The 16024-nt window shown below is 58.7% G+C and overlaps 1 protein-coding gene across 5 annotated transcripts in view; it reads left to right on the forward strand.

The window, feature by feature from the left end:
- The window catches only part of SBK1 (SH3 domain binding kinase 1), a 53228-nt gene extending 38168 nt beyond the window's left edge, over nt 1-15060 (forward strand). For all 5 annotated transcript variants that reach the window (XM_027962090.2, XM_027962091.3, XM_042239993.2 and 2 more), the window contains 3 exons: nt 8183-8415; nt 10168-10370; nt 11445-15060. In XM_027962090.2, coding sequence (XP_027817891.1) covers nt 8190-8415; nt 10168-10370; nt 11445-12284 — 1269 coding nt within the window. In that variant the 5' untranslated portion in view covers nt 8183-8189 and the 3' untranslated portion in view covers nt 12285-15060. The remainder of the gene's footprint in view (nt 1-8182; nt 8416-10167; nt 10371-11444) is intronic.
- The last annotated feature ends 964 nt before the right edge of the window (nt 15061-16024 follow it).

Genomic DNA, 16024 nt, shown 5'->3' on the forward strand with positions numbered 1-16024 from the left:
TACCCTCTATCTAACCTACTCACCCAGTGCCAGTACCCAGCACAGTGCCTGGGCTTGAACAGATGTACTTGTCTGGAGGCTTTAGGCTGTAAGCTACATAAATTCAACTCAAATTGGCTTAAGCTGAAAGGAAATGTATTGATTCAGGAAACAAACTTTCAGGAGTATGACTGACTTTAGGCATATCTGGAGCCAGATGCTCAGAGTCATCAGAAATCTCTCCATCTTTCAGCGCTGCTTATCTCTTTGTTGCTTCTTTCTCAGGCTACCCTCATGCTGGCCAAGCCAGCCCCCAGCAGCTCCAGGCCTGTGTTCTCCAGCTTTGTAGGCCAGGGGTCAGAGGTATCTCTTTTCTCAAAACTTAAGCAAGAGTCCTAAAGTGAGATCTCAGTGGGTCACCTTGGAGCACATGTTCATCTTAGAACCTGCCAGAGTGACCTTGCAGATGGGAGGCACCCCGTGGTTGACTGGCCCTGGACCAGCTCTGCGCTGAGAGTCAGGGTGGGGCCAGCCCTACTGAACCAGTGGACTGAAGGAGGGAACCACTCCCCAGAGAAAGGGGAAGTGATGCTGAACAGGAGACCACACTAGAACCCGACACAAGAAACCACCAAAAATGTGAACGAGGCAAGGATCAGGTCAACTCTGGCCTTGAGACAATTTATCTGACCCCACAGGTCGGGAGGACTAGAGGGGAGAAACCTGGAGACAGGCTAGGGGAGAATGTGGGGTGCAGCGAGCTGGCTCAGCCACACAGGCTGAAGGAATGAAGTGACAGCCGCTCGCTGGTGTTATTGTTGTTTGGTCTCTAAGCCTGGGCTGTAGCCCGCCGGACTCCTCTTTCTATGGGGTCTTCCAGGCAAGAGTACTGGAGTGGGTTGCCATTTCCTTGTCCAGGGAACCTTCCTGACCCAGGGATCGAACCCAGGTCACCTGCACTGGCAGGCAGGTTCTTTACCATTGAGCCACCAGGGAAGCCCAGCCTCTCATTTGACACAGAAGCAAAGTGAAGCAGGTGAGAGAGGCTAACTTCCATCCCGATTCATCACCTGAAATCCCACCTTGTGGCTGCTTTCTCATGGGAACTTTTAGTGATAGTGCAGATGCAGAGAGGGGACCCGTCCCCCAAGGCACAATCACTGCTTGATGGCATCCTTCCAGGCCAGGGCTTTGTAAGGACACCCTTGGGGTTTGCCTGTGCAAAGGGCAGAGCATGGGTCCAGTGACCTGAGTGAAGGGGCCCCGGCATGGGGACTGAGAATCTCAGAATCCCAGATTGACAGTTAGAGAGGGCTGGATCGGTCCAATCTCACCCCCCACCGATTCCCCCCAACAGATGGGCTTCCAGTATCTGCTTCTCTGCTCCCAGCAATGAAGAACGCACTTCCTCCCTGCTGTGAGACTGTGAGACTGTGAGAACTGTCTCATTTTTGAGTTGCTGTCTGCCTACAGGAGCCTCGCAGGACACAGCGCATGAGAGCATGGGATCTAAAACCTCATAGCCTGAGTTCAAATCCCACTCTGCTGTTTATTAGCTCTGGGGCAAGTTACTCAACCCATCTGTGCCTCAGTATCCCTTTCTATAAAATGGAGATAAGAGTAGCACCCACCTCGCAGATTTGTTGGGATGAAATGATTTAATCCACTGTTTGCATACCACCTGGCATACAGTCAACACTCAGTAAATATTTGCCAGGATGATTATTCTCCCACAAGACAGGAGAAGAGCAGATTCCCTTACCTTCACAGACTGGTCACCCTCCACCTAATCCAGTAACTGAATTCTTGTCGCTTGGTTGCCAGTGTTACCACCATCTGGGTTCCCTTCTCTGGCCACATCCCAGGAGTCCAAACACTGAGGTGTGAATCTCAGCTCTTTTGCTTACCTGCAGCATAACCCTTGAGTCAGGGTGATGTCAGCTGCTTTAACAACTAAATCTCATATACGTCAGCAGCCTAACAGGACAGCATTTTACTTCCAGCTCACAAAATACCAGAGCAGGTAATACTGGTCAGCAGCGGGCCTCCAACACCTGGGGACCAGGTTCCTCCCATCTTTAGTTCCACCACCATCTTTTAGAGTCTTGGGGTCCTCTGCATCAAGGCGCAGAAGAAGAGAGACACTTTAGCCACTCTTAAAAGCCCCAGCCTAGAAGTGACACCTCGTTTCTGTTCACATGCCACTGGGGAAAACCTGCCACAGGTGACCACAGCTGGATGCAAGGGAGGGGAGGGACGTAGCTCCCTGTTGACCACCACCCTCCAGAACAGCTCTGTATCACAGGAGGGAACACAAAGCTCTGACAGGCAGTTGGCCATCTTTGTGATAACCACAATACGTCATCAACCTCTTGGGCCTCTGCTCTTCATCCATGAGGGAGATCACCTGATGGAGGCAGCGGTTGCACAGCTCTGTACATTTACTGAAATCACTGGATTGTACACTTGCTATGGGGGAATTTTGTGATTGCCAATTGTTGTTCAGTCACTAAGTCGTGTCTGACTCTCTGCGACCCCGCGGAGTATAGCCTACCACGCTTCTCTGTCCGTGGGATTCCCCAGGCAAGGATACTGGTTTGGGTTGCCATTTCCTTCTCCAGGGGATCTTCCCAACCCAGGGATCAAACCCGTGACTCCTGCATTGGCAGGTGGATTATTTACCACTGAGCCACCAGGGAAGCCTAGATATACCAGTTACACCTCAGTTGAGCAGATTTTTAAAAATAGGAGGCATCTTGCCCCCTTCTGAGGGCACTTATGAGGACTCAGTGAGTGAAATTTTGCCAGTCTGGCACTGTGTGTGTGTGTGTGTGTGTGCGCGTGTGTGCGTGTGTGTGTGTGTGTGTGTGCGTGCGCACGCACGCATGGTAGGGAAGGGGGTCCCAGTGTAGACCTGACTTGGGTTACACACTGGGTGTTGTTTTCACAAAGGTGGAACCCAGCTCGAGCCACCTGCCAACAGGAAGTGGTAGGTGGTTCGGTCTTGCTTAGGAAACTCTCCCCCACCACCGTGGCCCGCCCAGCCTGTGGCGGAAGACCCAGCCCACAGGGCTGGAGCCTTTGTGGTCAGGGCCACCACCGCTGCCATGAAGACTGGGCGAGGCCCTCTTGCCTTCACCACAGATGGGGAATTGAGGGCCTCCCTTGGGATCAGCAAGGACACACACTGGAGGTACAGGTCACATGGGGTCCCCAAGGGCAGCACAGCCCTCAAGTGTGCACAGATGCAGTACCAGCTACACAGGGTGAACGGAGGCCAGCCAGGGCCTCCACGCCTGGTGCTGGGAAGTTCACAGCCACCAAGTTCTCAGCTGCTCCTCCAAGGGGAGGAAGTGATGATGCTGAAGGTGAAATAGCTCAAGGTCAAGTTCCCCATGATACCAGACATCTATGCCCTCAACCACCCAGCGAGGCTGAAGGGCTCAAGTCTCCACCTGAAAAAAGGAGCTGGTATACCTCGGCTTCCCAGGTGGCTCAGAGGTAAAGAACCCGCCTGCCAGTGCAGGAGATGCATGGTTCAACCTCCTGAGTCGGGAAGATCCCCTGGAGAAGGGAACGGTAACCCACTCCAGTATTCTTGCCTGGGAAATCCCATGGACAAAGGAGCCTGGAGAGCTGTAGTCCAAGGGGTCCCAAGGAGTTGGACACGACTTGGCGACTGAGCAAGCACACACACCTGCCGCAGGGACTGTTGTGAGAACTAAGTGAGTTAATATCTGGACCAGTGCCTGGCCCCCAGTCGACTCGCCACAGGAGCTCCAGGAGGGCATGTGCTCCCCGGCTGAGGCTGTGCCCCCTTCTGGGCCTCCATTTCCATGCTCGGATACTGAGGGAGCTGGAGGTAATGTCCCCACATTCTGTCTTGGGGCAAAAAATAGAGGTGGTTAAAAGCACCAACTTTGGAGCCAGTGCCAGCACTAGCGAGATGACATTGGGCGAGTTATACAGTCTCTGTGCCTCGTGCTCATCACCCCTAAAATGGGGATACTAATAATTCCTACCTTGAAGACTTCCCTGGTGGTCCAGAGACTAAAACTTCATGCTTCCACTGCAGGAGGCATGGGTTCAATCCCTGGTCAGGGAACTAAGATCCCACAAGCTGTGCAGTGTAGCCAAAAATAATAGTAGTAGTAGTAACAATAATAATGATAATACCAGCTACCTCATGGAATTGTGGGCTTCCGGGGTGATGCTAGTAGTAAAGAACCCGCCTGCCAATGCAGGAGACATAAGAGACACAGGTTCAGTCCCTGTGTCAAGAAGATCCCCTGGAAGAGGAAATAGCAACCCACTCCAGTATTCTTGCCTGGAAAATCCCATGGACAAAGGAGCCTGGCAGGCTACAGTCTACAGGGTCACAAAGAGTCAGACACAACTGGAGGGACTCAGCATGCATGCACGCCTGGAATTGTGAAAATGAGAGATGAGGTCAGCCTCCGACCAAACAGGGCTTGACATGCAGTGAGTACATTTAAGTGTCAGCCGTCACCCCTGTTACTACTGTTATTTTCTTCATCTTACGGATGAGGAAGCTGAGGCCCAGAGAGGGGATGTGACTTACTCAAGGTCACCCAGCTAAAAAGTGGCACACCTTAGGATCAAGGCCAAACCTGCTGAGCCCCAAGGCCCGTGCTGTTTCCATCGCTTCCCCACTGCGCCTCTGAAGTCATGTGCGTAGTAACTGGGTCAGAGGCAGCGTACCTGGGGGATGACGCGGCAGCATCAATCAGGGACGGGTGCAGGTCAGTCCCTTGTCTCCTGCTGACACCTTGCAGAGAACAGGCCTGGAGGAAGAGGGGTTGAAGAAGTGAGTGGGGGAAAGAAATGGAGGTCCCACAACCTGGACCCTCAGAACCAAGGGAAGGGACCATGGAGAGTTGGGTTTGATGTAGCACTAGCCCCCAGGGTAGTCTTGGCCTGTTGATGGGGACTGACAGGATACAGCTGCGACCACCCAAGATATTCAACAGGGGCCAGAAGAGAGGCATACAGACCCTGCCTGAACCCTGGGGCCCCTCAGAGACAGGAATTGATACCTGGGGCAGCAGGGAAGGCTTCCTGGAGGAGTGGGACCTGAGGATAATGAGATAAGGGGAAGGGGCAGGGGCTGGGGAGGGCAGGCCAGGCCAGCAGGAATGGCAGAGGGCGCTGGAGAGGCACACTCAAGCTGATGAGCAGCATTGCTGGGCAGTGGGCAGAGCCTGGGCTGAGCCTGAGGATGAGGAAGCTGGTGTGGCCCCCACCCAGCCCGCGGAACCTGCCCAGGGCAACTCTTGAGGCCAAAGTGGCAGAGAGAAGCAGGCACCCCACAGTCCCTGGGGGAGAGAAGAAGGGCTTCTAGCAACTTGCAGTTGCCAAGCTCCCAGGGGATGCAGAAAACAGCCCCAAGGGGACCTGACAGGACCAAAGCCCGAAGCGGGAGCATCGCCACACGTGTGCACACAGGTGCCTGCACACACGAGACAGCCCTTGGGGAGTCCACACACATCAGAAGTAGGTCAGCAGAGCAGCCCAGGGTCTCTTGATGGGCAGGGGGGAAGAGCTCCAGGTGAAGAGGATGCATACTCATCAGCACCCAGGGGGCAGGGGGAGCCCCACTCACTCCACAGGAACAGCCTGACCCCCCTACTCCCCAAGCTGCACCAGAGCCCGTGACCTGGCTGTTCCCTCTTGGAGTCCTCTCCACCTAGGCAGTGGGCGGACATGTGACCGGGATCGGGAGAGCTGACCCTTTTAGCCCGGAGACTGTCATGGGGAGATGTCACCCTACTTTAGCCCTGCAGCAGGGAGATGCCCAGTGCTGTCCTGCCCTGAGCAGGCACTGCATATACTCGGTGGCCATGCCAGGCAGGGCTGGGTTTGACACACTGTTGCTGGTGGAGGGAGCAGGGTTAGGGGTCCTAGGTTCTCGCTGGAGACTCGGTGGGGAGAGCACCGTATGGGACTTCATGAATGGAGGGGAGGGGCCTGTGTGGGGAAGCCGGATACCGAGGAAGAAGCAGGGGGTGGGAGCCAGAGCAGAGGAGGGGAGGATGGCTCCCTGCACTGCCCTCCCTGTCCCCGCCACCGTCCCCCGCCCCCCCCCCCCCCCCCCCACCCCGCAGCCAGCCAGGAGGACGTGCAGATGGAGCTCCGTTTGGGGCTGGGTGGGAGGCAGGAAGTTCCCTCCTGATGTTCTTCTTCTCCGCGTGAAGTGGGAGGCTGGGTCGTGCCGAGGGGGAAGGGGAAAGCAGAGGAGGAAAAGAGGGTTTGGGCCTGGAAGGGGAGCGGCCGGGCCAGGGTAGAGACACCAGGCTCCCGGGCTGGGCTCACCCCAGCTGAGCAGGCGAGCATCATCGGAATGAGAACCCAACCGCACCTGCCTCTTGGGGGGCGCTTACTGTGCACCAGGGACCAACCACTTCATGTCCTATAATCCTCAGGGAAAAGACACTATTGTATTCTTTTTATAAGGTGGGGAAACCGTGGCACAAAGACAGGAAGTAACTTGCGCAAGGACATCCAGCTAGCAAGTCATCGAGCCCGGCTTCCAACTAGGCAGTCTGGCTCCAAGTCTGTGCCTTCACTCTGAACCACGAGGGCAGGGCTGGGGGCTGAGGGGCAGGCTGTGGGTACTGAGAGCACTGGTGGTCCACCTACAGGAGGGAGAAGGGAGCGAGGGCGGAGGAGCTGCACCCGGGGATGGCTGCTGAGGCTCAGCCCAGAGGGGGTTCATCGGCGGCCTCAATCATTGGTGCATAGGCAGACATGGGCACACAGACACTTGCTCCCAGTTGCTTGGCTCCTTGGTCTAAGCCTCCCCCCGTTAGACGGACGAGAAATGCAAACCCCAGATAAGCATTCGCTGTCACCCACCCCTGAACGCTTCCCACTGCAGCTCTCTGCGCCCCCAGCACCATCAGGAGGCAAACTCAGTACCTCCGAAGGGGTGGGTGTGTCCAGGAAGCCCCCTCCCCCAGCCCGTGTGAACACGGAAGGGTGAAAAGTGGAGGGTGGGTCGTGGTGGAACAGGCATTCTGTCCTTGTATCCGAGGAGCCTGGGCGGGGACCCAGGAGCTACAGCTGCAGCTGTGTACTTGAGCTGGGCTGTGTGTGGTCGTCTGAGGTCGGGGGACAGATTATAAGGCCTTGGTGGGGATGTGGCCAGCCTGCGCCGCCCTGCCAGGGTTTTATCTGAGACTTCTGCCCCCTGTTACGGCTTCCCTGGAGGCTCAGTCGGTGAAGAATCCGCCTGCAATGCAGGACACCTGGGTTCCATCCCTGGGTTGGGAAGATCCCCTGGAGAAGGAAATGGCTACCCAGTCCAGCATTCTTGCCTGAGAAACCCCACAGACAGCAGAACCTGGCGTGCTGCAGTCCATGGGGTCGCAAAGAGCCGAAACGACTGTGTGACTGAACAACCTCCCCTCACACCCCCCCTGCCCCTCCCCAGCCTTATTTTCTCTATAGCCAATGTCACCTTTTATCACAATATATAATTTGTGGGCTTACTGTGTATTGTCCATTTCCCCACCTTGAACATAAGTCTGTGTGTTCAGGGCTGTGTCCCCAGGGCTCCAAACCGCACCTGGCAAACAGCAGGTGCTGATCAATACTTGTGAATGGGAGCACCCGTGTGAACTCAGCATATGGCATGTCTTTGTGTGACATAAACACGTGTGCCTTGCCTGACACTGTGTCTGGATGATAGCATGAGACGCCCAAGTAGGGAGCGGTGGGACAATGGCCGTGTCTCTGGGGATTGCTGGCTCAGGCCTGACCCTGAAGCTTCAGGGAAAGGATGGGGACTTCCCAGGTGATTCTTCTTTACCACTGAACCAGGTGACTCAGTGGTAAAGAACCCGCTTTACCTGTCCTGAGACGTAAGAGATGCAGGTTTGAACCCTGGGTCAGGAAGATCCCTGGCGGAGGCCATGGCAACACCCTCCAGTATTCTTGCCTGGAGAATCCCATGGACAGAGGAGCCTGGTGGGCTCGAGTCTGTGGGGTCTCAAAGAGTTTGGACACGCCTTAGCAACTAAACAACCAACCATTTGCAGCAAAGATGCTTGTCGCCGCCTGGTGGTCATCTTAGGCCTGGCATCGGGCCCAGCCCCAGACATCCTGGGCCCTGGACGGGGAGGAGGTGGGGAGTGGAGGGGTCTGATGTCACACTCCATCCCTCTCCCCACCCCCACACCAGGGAGAAGATGAGCGTGGGCTGCCCAGAGCCCGAGCCGCCCCACTCCCTGCCCTGCTGCGGGCCAGGGACCGCCCCCGGGCTGGGTGCCGGCGTGCCCCTCCTCACCGAAGACATGCAGGCGCTGACCCTCCGCACAGTGGCCGCAAGCGACGTCACCAAGCACTACGAACTCGTCCGGGAGCTGGGCAAGGGCACCTATGGGAAGGTCGACCTCGTGGCCTACAAGGGCACGGGTGAGTATCTGCAGGGCGGCCCGCTGTAAGACAGGAGTGGGGACCTGGTGGGGGCTCTCTGTGGGGGCCAGGAGGCCAGCAGGGAAGGAGAGTCTGTGCTACCAGTGGAGAGTGTGGCGTGAAGCAGCCCGGGAAAGCGGGGACAAGGGAGGAATCTCTGGGGAAAGTGGGCTGCTCTGGGGCCATCCACAGTGCCCTGAGGACAGCCAAAGAGGACGAGATGGTGGGATGGCATCACCGAATCAATGGACATGAGTGTGAGCAAACTCCGGAAGATAGTGAAGGACAGGGAAGCCTGGCATGCTGCAGTCCATGGGGTCACCAAGAGTCAGACACAACTGAGCAACTGAACAAAAGTGCCCTCAGGACAGTCGAGGAGGTGTGCCTGGGGACGTGTGGAATCAGGGGAAAGGTCAGGGCTGGCAGTGGTGTTTGGGGGATGACCAGCATATATGTGATAGCTGTCCCCGGGAGGGTGGACCAAACTGAACTGGGGTCCTCGCGAACAGAGCACCATGCTTAACAGCAGGTGGGAGAGGGCCCTGTGAGGTCCATGTGGCTGCTCCATTCCTCAGATCCCAAGGACACTGAGACCCAGAAAGATGCAGTCACTCAGCCCAGGTCATGCAGCTACAGAAAGTGTGAGCTAGGATGAGCCCCCAGTCATCAGCTCCAGGGCCTTCTCGCTTAACTGCTAAACGTGATGCCTTCCCCACAGTGTAAGCTCACTGCAGTGCCCATCAGCCAGCCAGGGATAGGGGCTCATAGGTGCCCACAGCTGCACTCAGAGGGGACCGGGCCAGAAGGAGGAACCTTGGACATGGGGTCACCTGAGCTTGGCTGCTTGCTTGCTGTGTGACCTGGGGCAAGTGACTTAACCTCTCTGTGCCTAGATTTCCTCCTTTGTGAAATAGAGGAGTATTAATGCCCAGTTGACAGGGTTTTTATAAAAAGTGAGTTGTGAACATGAAGTGCAGAAGGCAAGACCCGCAATGTGTAAGCTCTCTGTGAACACACACGTGTCACACAGCTCTGTACCCAGATGGGTACAGATGGCTGCTCACGCTCAGAGTCGGGGACACGTGCCTTGCAGGCCCTCACCTCTGTGTGTCTATTGCCTTCTTACTTATTCATCTGCTTAACAAACGTTTTCGGAGCACCTGCAGTGCACCAGGCTCTTCTGTGAGCACTGGAGATACAAGAGCAAACAAGACACAGGTTCCTGGGACTCCCTGGTGGTCCAGTGGTTGGGACTTCAGCTCCCAGTGCAGGGGAGTGCCCGTTCCATCCCTGGTCAGGCAACTGGGATGGCACATGCCTCACAGCCAAGGAACAGAAGCAATAATGTAACAAATTCATGAAAGACTTGAAAAAATGGTCCACAACAAAAAAATTTAAAAAAAAAAACCAGATAGTTTCCTGTGCTCAAGGGCCTTCTGACCAGGGGCAGACAGACAAGATACGTAAGTACACAGTGTGTCAGGAGAAAAACAAGAGGGTGGAGGAAGCAGCAGGCCCGCCTCATGGAGGGCTGCAGGCGGGGCAGAGAGGACCCAGGCTGACCCTGACTTGTTGCAGGGCCTTCCCCTCTCTGGGCCTCAGTTTCCTACCTGTGAAATGACAGCCTGCCCACTGGGGCTCCCGTCAAGTCATGCGCTGTGGCCCAGACAGGCTGCACAGACAGGCCCGGCTGTGTGAGGCGCAGGGGCGCAGGGAGAGGGGTCCTCACCGCTCTCACTGTCGCCCCGCTAGGCACGAAGATGGCGCTGAAGTTTGTGAACAAGAGCAAAACCAAGCTGAAGAACTTCCTGCGGGAGGTGAGCATTACCAACAGCCTCTCCTCCAGCCCCTTCATCATCAAGGTCTTCGACGTCGTGTTTGAGACTGAAGACTGCTATGTCTTCGCCCAGGAGTACGCGCCCGCCGGGGACCTGTTCGACATTATTCCTCCTCAGGTACTGGGGGGGTGGCTGAGGGAGGGGAGAGGCTCTGCTGGGTCCCCGAGTGTGAGAGCTGAAGAGGAGTCAGGCCACTCGCTTAAATCATTTATTAGGTGCCTACTGTGTATCAGTCATTGTTTGGAGGGCTGCGGATACACAGTGAACAAAAGCTCCTGCTATGGGCCTAGTGGGGGCAACACACTCCACAGTTGGCCACATGAGGCACTAAGATGATGGAGAAGGGAATGGCAACCCACTCCGGTATTCTTGCCTGGAGAATCCCAGGGACAGAGGAGCCTGGCCTGCTACAGTTCACAGGGTCGCAAAGAGACACGACTGAATTGACTTAGGCACCGTACTGCGATAAGGACCAGCCGGTGGATGGGATAAGTCCAGCAGCCCCCTCCTCCGCTGCTGTATAGGAGGTGGGGACCCAAGAGGGAAGGTGGCAGGGCCACTAGCCTTCCCAGAGGAGGTGCCCGGGATGGGGAGACTGCTCCCGGGGATTCCCGGCACCTGGCTTTGCAGTCGGCCAGGATGAAACACTGCCCTGCCGCTCACCGGATTAAGTGACAAGGCCTCTCAGAGCTGCCGTTTAAGTGAGATGGGCATACAGCAGACCATGCCGGATAGGGTCCTTATTAACCCAGTACTTGGCCCAAAGCAGGCGCTCCGTACAGGTGCTGGGGGAAAAGGTGGGGAAGGTTCGAGGGGTATCTGAAAACCCGGGGGCCAGGGAGGGAGCCGGGGATGCCCAAGTAGGATAAGGAAGGGCGGCTGGCCCCGGATCTGCCCAGGAAAGGGACCCCGCAAGGAGTTCGTGTTGAGGGACGGGGCGGGGGCGGGGATGGGAAGGAGAGGGCGGGGCGGGGGCGGGGATGGGATGGAGGGGCGGGGATGGGAAGGAGGGGGCGGTTGGGGGGCGGGGATGGGAAGGAGGGGGCGGTTGGGGGGCGGGGATTGGGAGGAGAGGGCCGGGCGGGGCGGGGGCGGAAGGAGAGGCCGGGCGGGGCGGGGGTGGAGGGAGAGGGCCTGGTGGAACCTGTCCGCGCCCCTGAGCCGCCCTCCGGCCCTCTCCTCCGGCCGCAGGTGGGGCTCCCCGAGGACACCGTGAAGCGCTGCGTGCAACAGCTGGGCCTGGCGCTGGACTTCATGCACGGTCGGCAGCTGGTGCACCGCGACATCAAGCCGGAGAACGTGCTGCTGTTCGACCGCGAGTGCCGGCGCGTGAAGCTGGCCGACTTCGGCATGACGCGCCGCGTGGGCTGCCGCGTGAAGCGGGTGAGCGGCACCATCCCGTACACAGCGCCCGAGGTGTGCCAGGCGGGCCGCGCCGACGGCTTCGCGGTGGACACTGGCGTGGATGTGTGGGCCTTCGGCGTGCTCATCTTCTGCGTGCTCACCGGCAACTTCCCGTGGGAGGCGGCGTCGGGCGCCGACGCCTTCTTCGAGGAGTTCGTGCGCTGGCAGCGGGGCCGCCTGCCGGGGCTGCCGTCGCAGTGGCGCCGCTTCACCGAGCCAGCGCTGCGCATGTTCCAGCGGCTCCTGGCGCTGGAGCCCGAGCGCCGCGGGCCGGCTAAGGAGGTCTTCCGCTTCCTCAAGCACGAGCTCACGTCCGAGCTGCGGCGCCGGCCCTCGCACCGCGCGCGCAAGCCCGCCGGGGACCGCCCGCCGGCCGCCGGGCCGCTGCGCCTCGAGGCGCCCGGGCCGCTCAAGCGGACGGTGCTGACCGAGAGCGGCAGCGGCTCTCGGCCCGCGCCTCCCACCGTTGGGCCCGGACCTGTGCCGGTCCCCGTCCCCGTGCCCGTGCCGGTCCCCGTGCCCGAGCCCGGCCTGGCCCCCCCGGGGCCTCCCGGCAGGACCGACGGCCGCCCGGACAAAAGCAAAGGGCAGGTGGTGCTGGCCACGGCCATCGAGATCTGCGTCTGAGCCGCCCCCGCCGCCCTCGGGGCCCGGGCGCCGAGCAGCAGCCAGGCCGGGGCGCAGGGAGCCGCCCTGGCCGAAGCGGCCAGCCCCCTGCGGCGGCAGGAGGGAGTAGTGGTAGGCGAGGCAGGCGCCCGGCCCGGCGGCGGGCCGGTGAGATGCCACCAAAGGAGCCCAGCCCCACAGACCCGAGGATTCAGAGGCCCCCACCCCACCCCCCACCCCCGACACCAGGAGCAAGGGAGCTTGCCGGCAGACTCCCCCACACCTCCCTGAACCTGGGACCCTGCCCTAGTGGCTCCGGGCCCTTTGCACCCCCCTGGCAGACCATCCAGCAGCCCTACCCCTTTTCCTGCCCCCCTCCCAACCATCCCGCCCCCACCCCCACCCTGGGAACGAAAAGGAACTCAAGTGCTGGGGCCGAGAAAGGGCTTAGGGCGTCTAGGCACTCACTGGCTGGGAGGAGGGCGGTGAGCCGAGGGCAGGGGTGTTGCTCATCTGAGACCGGCCCCTTTCCAGGGAGGGTTAGAGGGGAGGGACCACGCCCCCTGCAAAAATGTAGCAAACGTCTGGATGTCACAGCAGTGTGTATGTGTAAACACAGGCCCCAAGAATCCAGTGACTCTCCCACCACCCAGTCCTTCCCCTCAACCCATGAGGACACAGAGCCCAAAAGGAGGGCAGCCGGCCAAGATCACACACAGCCAGAGAGGCGGCAGCCCTCCCCCTCCCCTTACAGGGATTTCAGGACAACTGGTCCCCGAGGCCAGGGGCCTCATGCCCCTGCATCACCAGGCCCGGGGAATGAGTTCAGAGCCCGGCCGCACCCCAGCTTGGCCTGCCCACCCGCACCTTCCCCGGGCCAGGGAAACCTTGCTCAGATCCTCTCAATCCTCGCTGCCCCAGCCCAGACAGTGGCCTGGACTTTGAGCAGGCGGCGAGGTTACTTGTGCCAGGAATTTCTCCCGGATTTCTGCTGGAGTCCAACATCTGAGCCTGGGGCTGACTCCATCCCCATGTCTCCCAAGTTTCTCCTACTGGGGTGTGGGTGTGAGAACAGAGGCCCTGGAAATGGGAGGGAGTGAGCGTGTGAGCAGGTACCTGTGCAGTGTGAGCACATGCAGAAGGCACCTGTGTGCGTGTAGCCTCGTGTGTTCAGTGACTGCATCCAGACACCCCAGTCACTCCACCCCAGGATTCTCAGCGGGCAGCTGCCAGAGGGCGCTCAGGCCCCCGGCTCAGCACACCCATCAGGGAGCCTGGCAAGGAGGCACCCGCAGGCCAGAGGAGCCCAGACTCACAAAGCCCGCCCTCACAACTCCTGCCCTGTCCGTGGAGGCCTGGGACCCTGCAATAACCTCATCCTGGGAGAGGCTGCTCCCTCTGCCTGGCAGCACCCTACCCGCTGTCCCAGGCCACACCCTCCAGGGTCCCTTCCAGGGTTCTCGGCCATTTGAGGGGGCTCCCTAGTGGGCCACGCTGACCAGAGGGGACCCTCTGGCCAGGAGCCCCCACTTCTCCATTCACCCTCATTCCCACCACGCAAAAGGGCTATAGGTCCCCCCACCCTGCCCGGGTCCAGTTTACAGTGTGTGGTTGCCCCAGGGCCTGGTCCCCCTCCCTCCTCAGTGTGCCCGCCCATCTAGAGACCCACCTCCCCGGCGGGCATGGGGGCCCAACACATGCCAGGTAAGTAGCAACCCCCCCCCTCCCACCAAGGGCCAAGCCTTGGAGCAGGGCCTGCCTCCCCATCACTGCCCTCGCCCCAGCCCACCTGGAGCCCATCTGGGCACCTCTCCCAGCCGCGACTTCTCCTTTTGCCTTAGGCCTCTCGACATCCCGTCTCTCCTGCAATAACACGGAAGCGAGATTCCAAGTAGACACCCCTCGCGTGCGCCCTCTTTCTCTCTCTCTCTCTCTCTGTTAAGATCCTGTTTGAGAGTCTCTCCCTTGTCGTAGTATCTAGGATGTTAGAGTTGGGAAGGGACCGTAGTTCTGTAGCCCAGCCCCTGTTGTCAGAGGCACAGAGGGGGGCAGCGGCAGCCTAGAGCGAAGCAGGACTGGAACCGGTTCTGTGCCCGCCCTCCGCATCGGGGCCTTGCTGCCGCCGCCGCCGCCGCCACCACCACCACCACCTCTGCTGTGGGGGCTGGGACCCTTTGCCCCTTAGGAGAGGTGTTGGTCACAGATGTTTACCTCAGTTTATGTCACTGTCAAAGAACAAGTAAATAGCAAAAAAATGAATCACGCCGTAGACCTGAAGACTTAGGAAAAAAAACCCTCGCGATTCTTCTGTGCAGGTGTTTGTGTGTGCGCACACGCGCACGTGTCTCTGTCCCACCCGGGGCTGGCCGGGTCATCCCCGACCTCTGTCCCAGCCCCGCGCCCCCTACACTGCCCCCTGTCCTTCGGTGCTTCCCAGAGGCCCCTCGGAGCTGGCCTGTGGGGTGTGGTGAGCCCCTGGGCAGGAGGCAGGGCCACAGGTTAGCTAAGCCGTCTGCCACCAGGCCAGCTGAGCAGAGCCCTAAGGCTGCCAATGCTCCCCGGGCCCACACTGTGGCCGGTGGGACCGTCCTGGTGGCTGGTGTCAGCATTCCAGCCTGACTCGGGGCCTGGGTGGGATCCCAGCCCCGCAGCCCCAGACCCTCACGTTGCCACCGTCCTCCACCATGTGTTTGTAAATACTCTGGCATCCTTTGGCCCTGAGAAGGTTTTTAAATGTGTTATTTACTTCTCTAATCATGACAATTGCTATAAAATAAAGAAAAGTTTAGAAAAATTACCACTGGGTGTCTTGTGTTGTCTCAGATAGGGCCTAGAGAGGGAGATACACAGAATTAACTCTGGAAACAAGACAACACATGGTTTAAGGTGGGGTCTGCAGAGTCCAAAGGCAGCCACCCCAGGCCTCCTGCGACCTCTTGTGTGAGCTAGAGGAGGCCCCAGCCAGGGATGATGGGGCATGAAAGGAACAAGGACCTGGGTTCTGTGGGGGAGAAGTAGGGAGCTTTCCCTGAACTGGACTCCAGGTTCAGCATGGAGCCCTACAGACTGGGCAGGAAACAGCGGCCAAAAAGCCCAGAGGACCAGAATAGGCGACTCAGCCAGCCACTCAGCAGCAAATGTTTACTGGGGCGCGTTCTGTGCACCTGGCTTCCTAGATGGGCCTGGGGATATGCCAGTAAACAGGACAGATGGGGCCCCATCCTCGGGCAGCCAGTGGTCTACTGATGTAGCAGACATCACCCACGTGGAAGGCTGGGGGCTGCGAAATTACGTAACCGGGAAGCCGGTCAAGTTCGGAGGCGGCAGGAACTCCCCAAAGACGGAGACCAGAGGCTTGTTGTCTGGGTGGCAGGCACAGCGGGTGCAAAAAAGCTGATTGGCTGAGGCTGCAGACTCGAGGCAGCAGGCAAATGGACGTTCTAACGCAGGGGAGTCAGGCGGGCGATGAGGAGTTTCATGATTCGACATTCATTCAGCAAATATTTATTAATTACGTACTCGTGACAACAGAACAGTTCTGTCAGCTCTGCCTTCAGCCACAGCTCTACCCAGAATCTGAGTGCGTGCACTGCCAGCAAGGAAGTTGGCACCCCTCATTTGCCTGGTGCTCCTCACTCACTCCCAGCTTCCTCTCCTGAGCCTCTTCAGGGTCTTATCAGGACAGCAGCCAGAATGAGTCTGCACATAGGTGACACCTGTCATCCTGTTGGAAAGCCTACAAAAGCTCCCTGCATGCATGC

The sequence above is a fragment of the Ovis aries genome, chromosome 24 (assembly GCF_016772045.2).
Source record: "Ovis aries strain OAR_USU_Benz2616 breed Rambouillet chromosome 24, ARS-UI_Ramb_v3.0, whole genome shotgun sequence".
In the NCBI taxonomy this organism is placed as follows: Eukaryota; Metazoa; Chordata; class Mammalia; order Artiodactyla; family Bovidae; genus Ovis; species Ovis aries.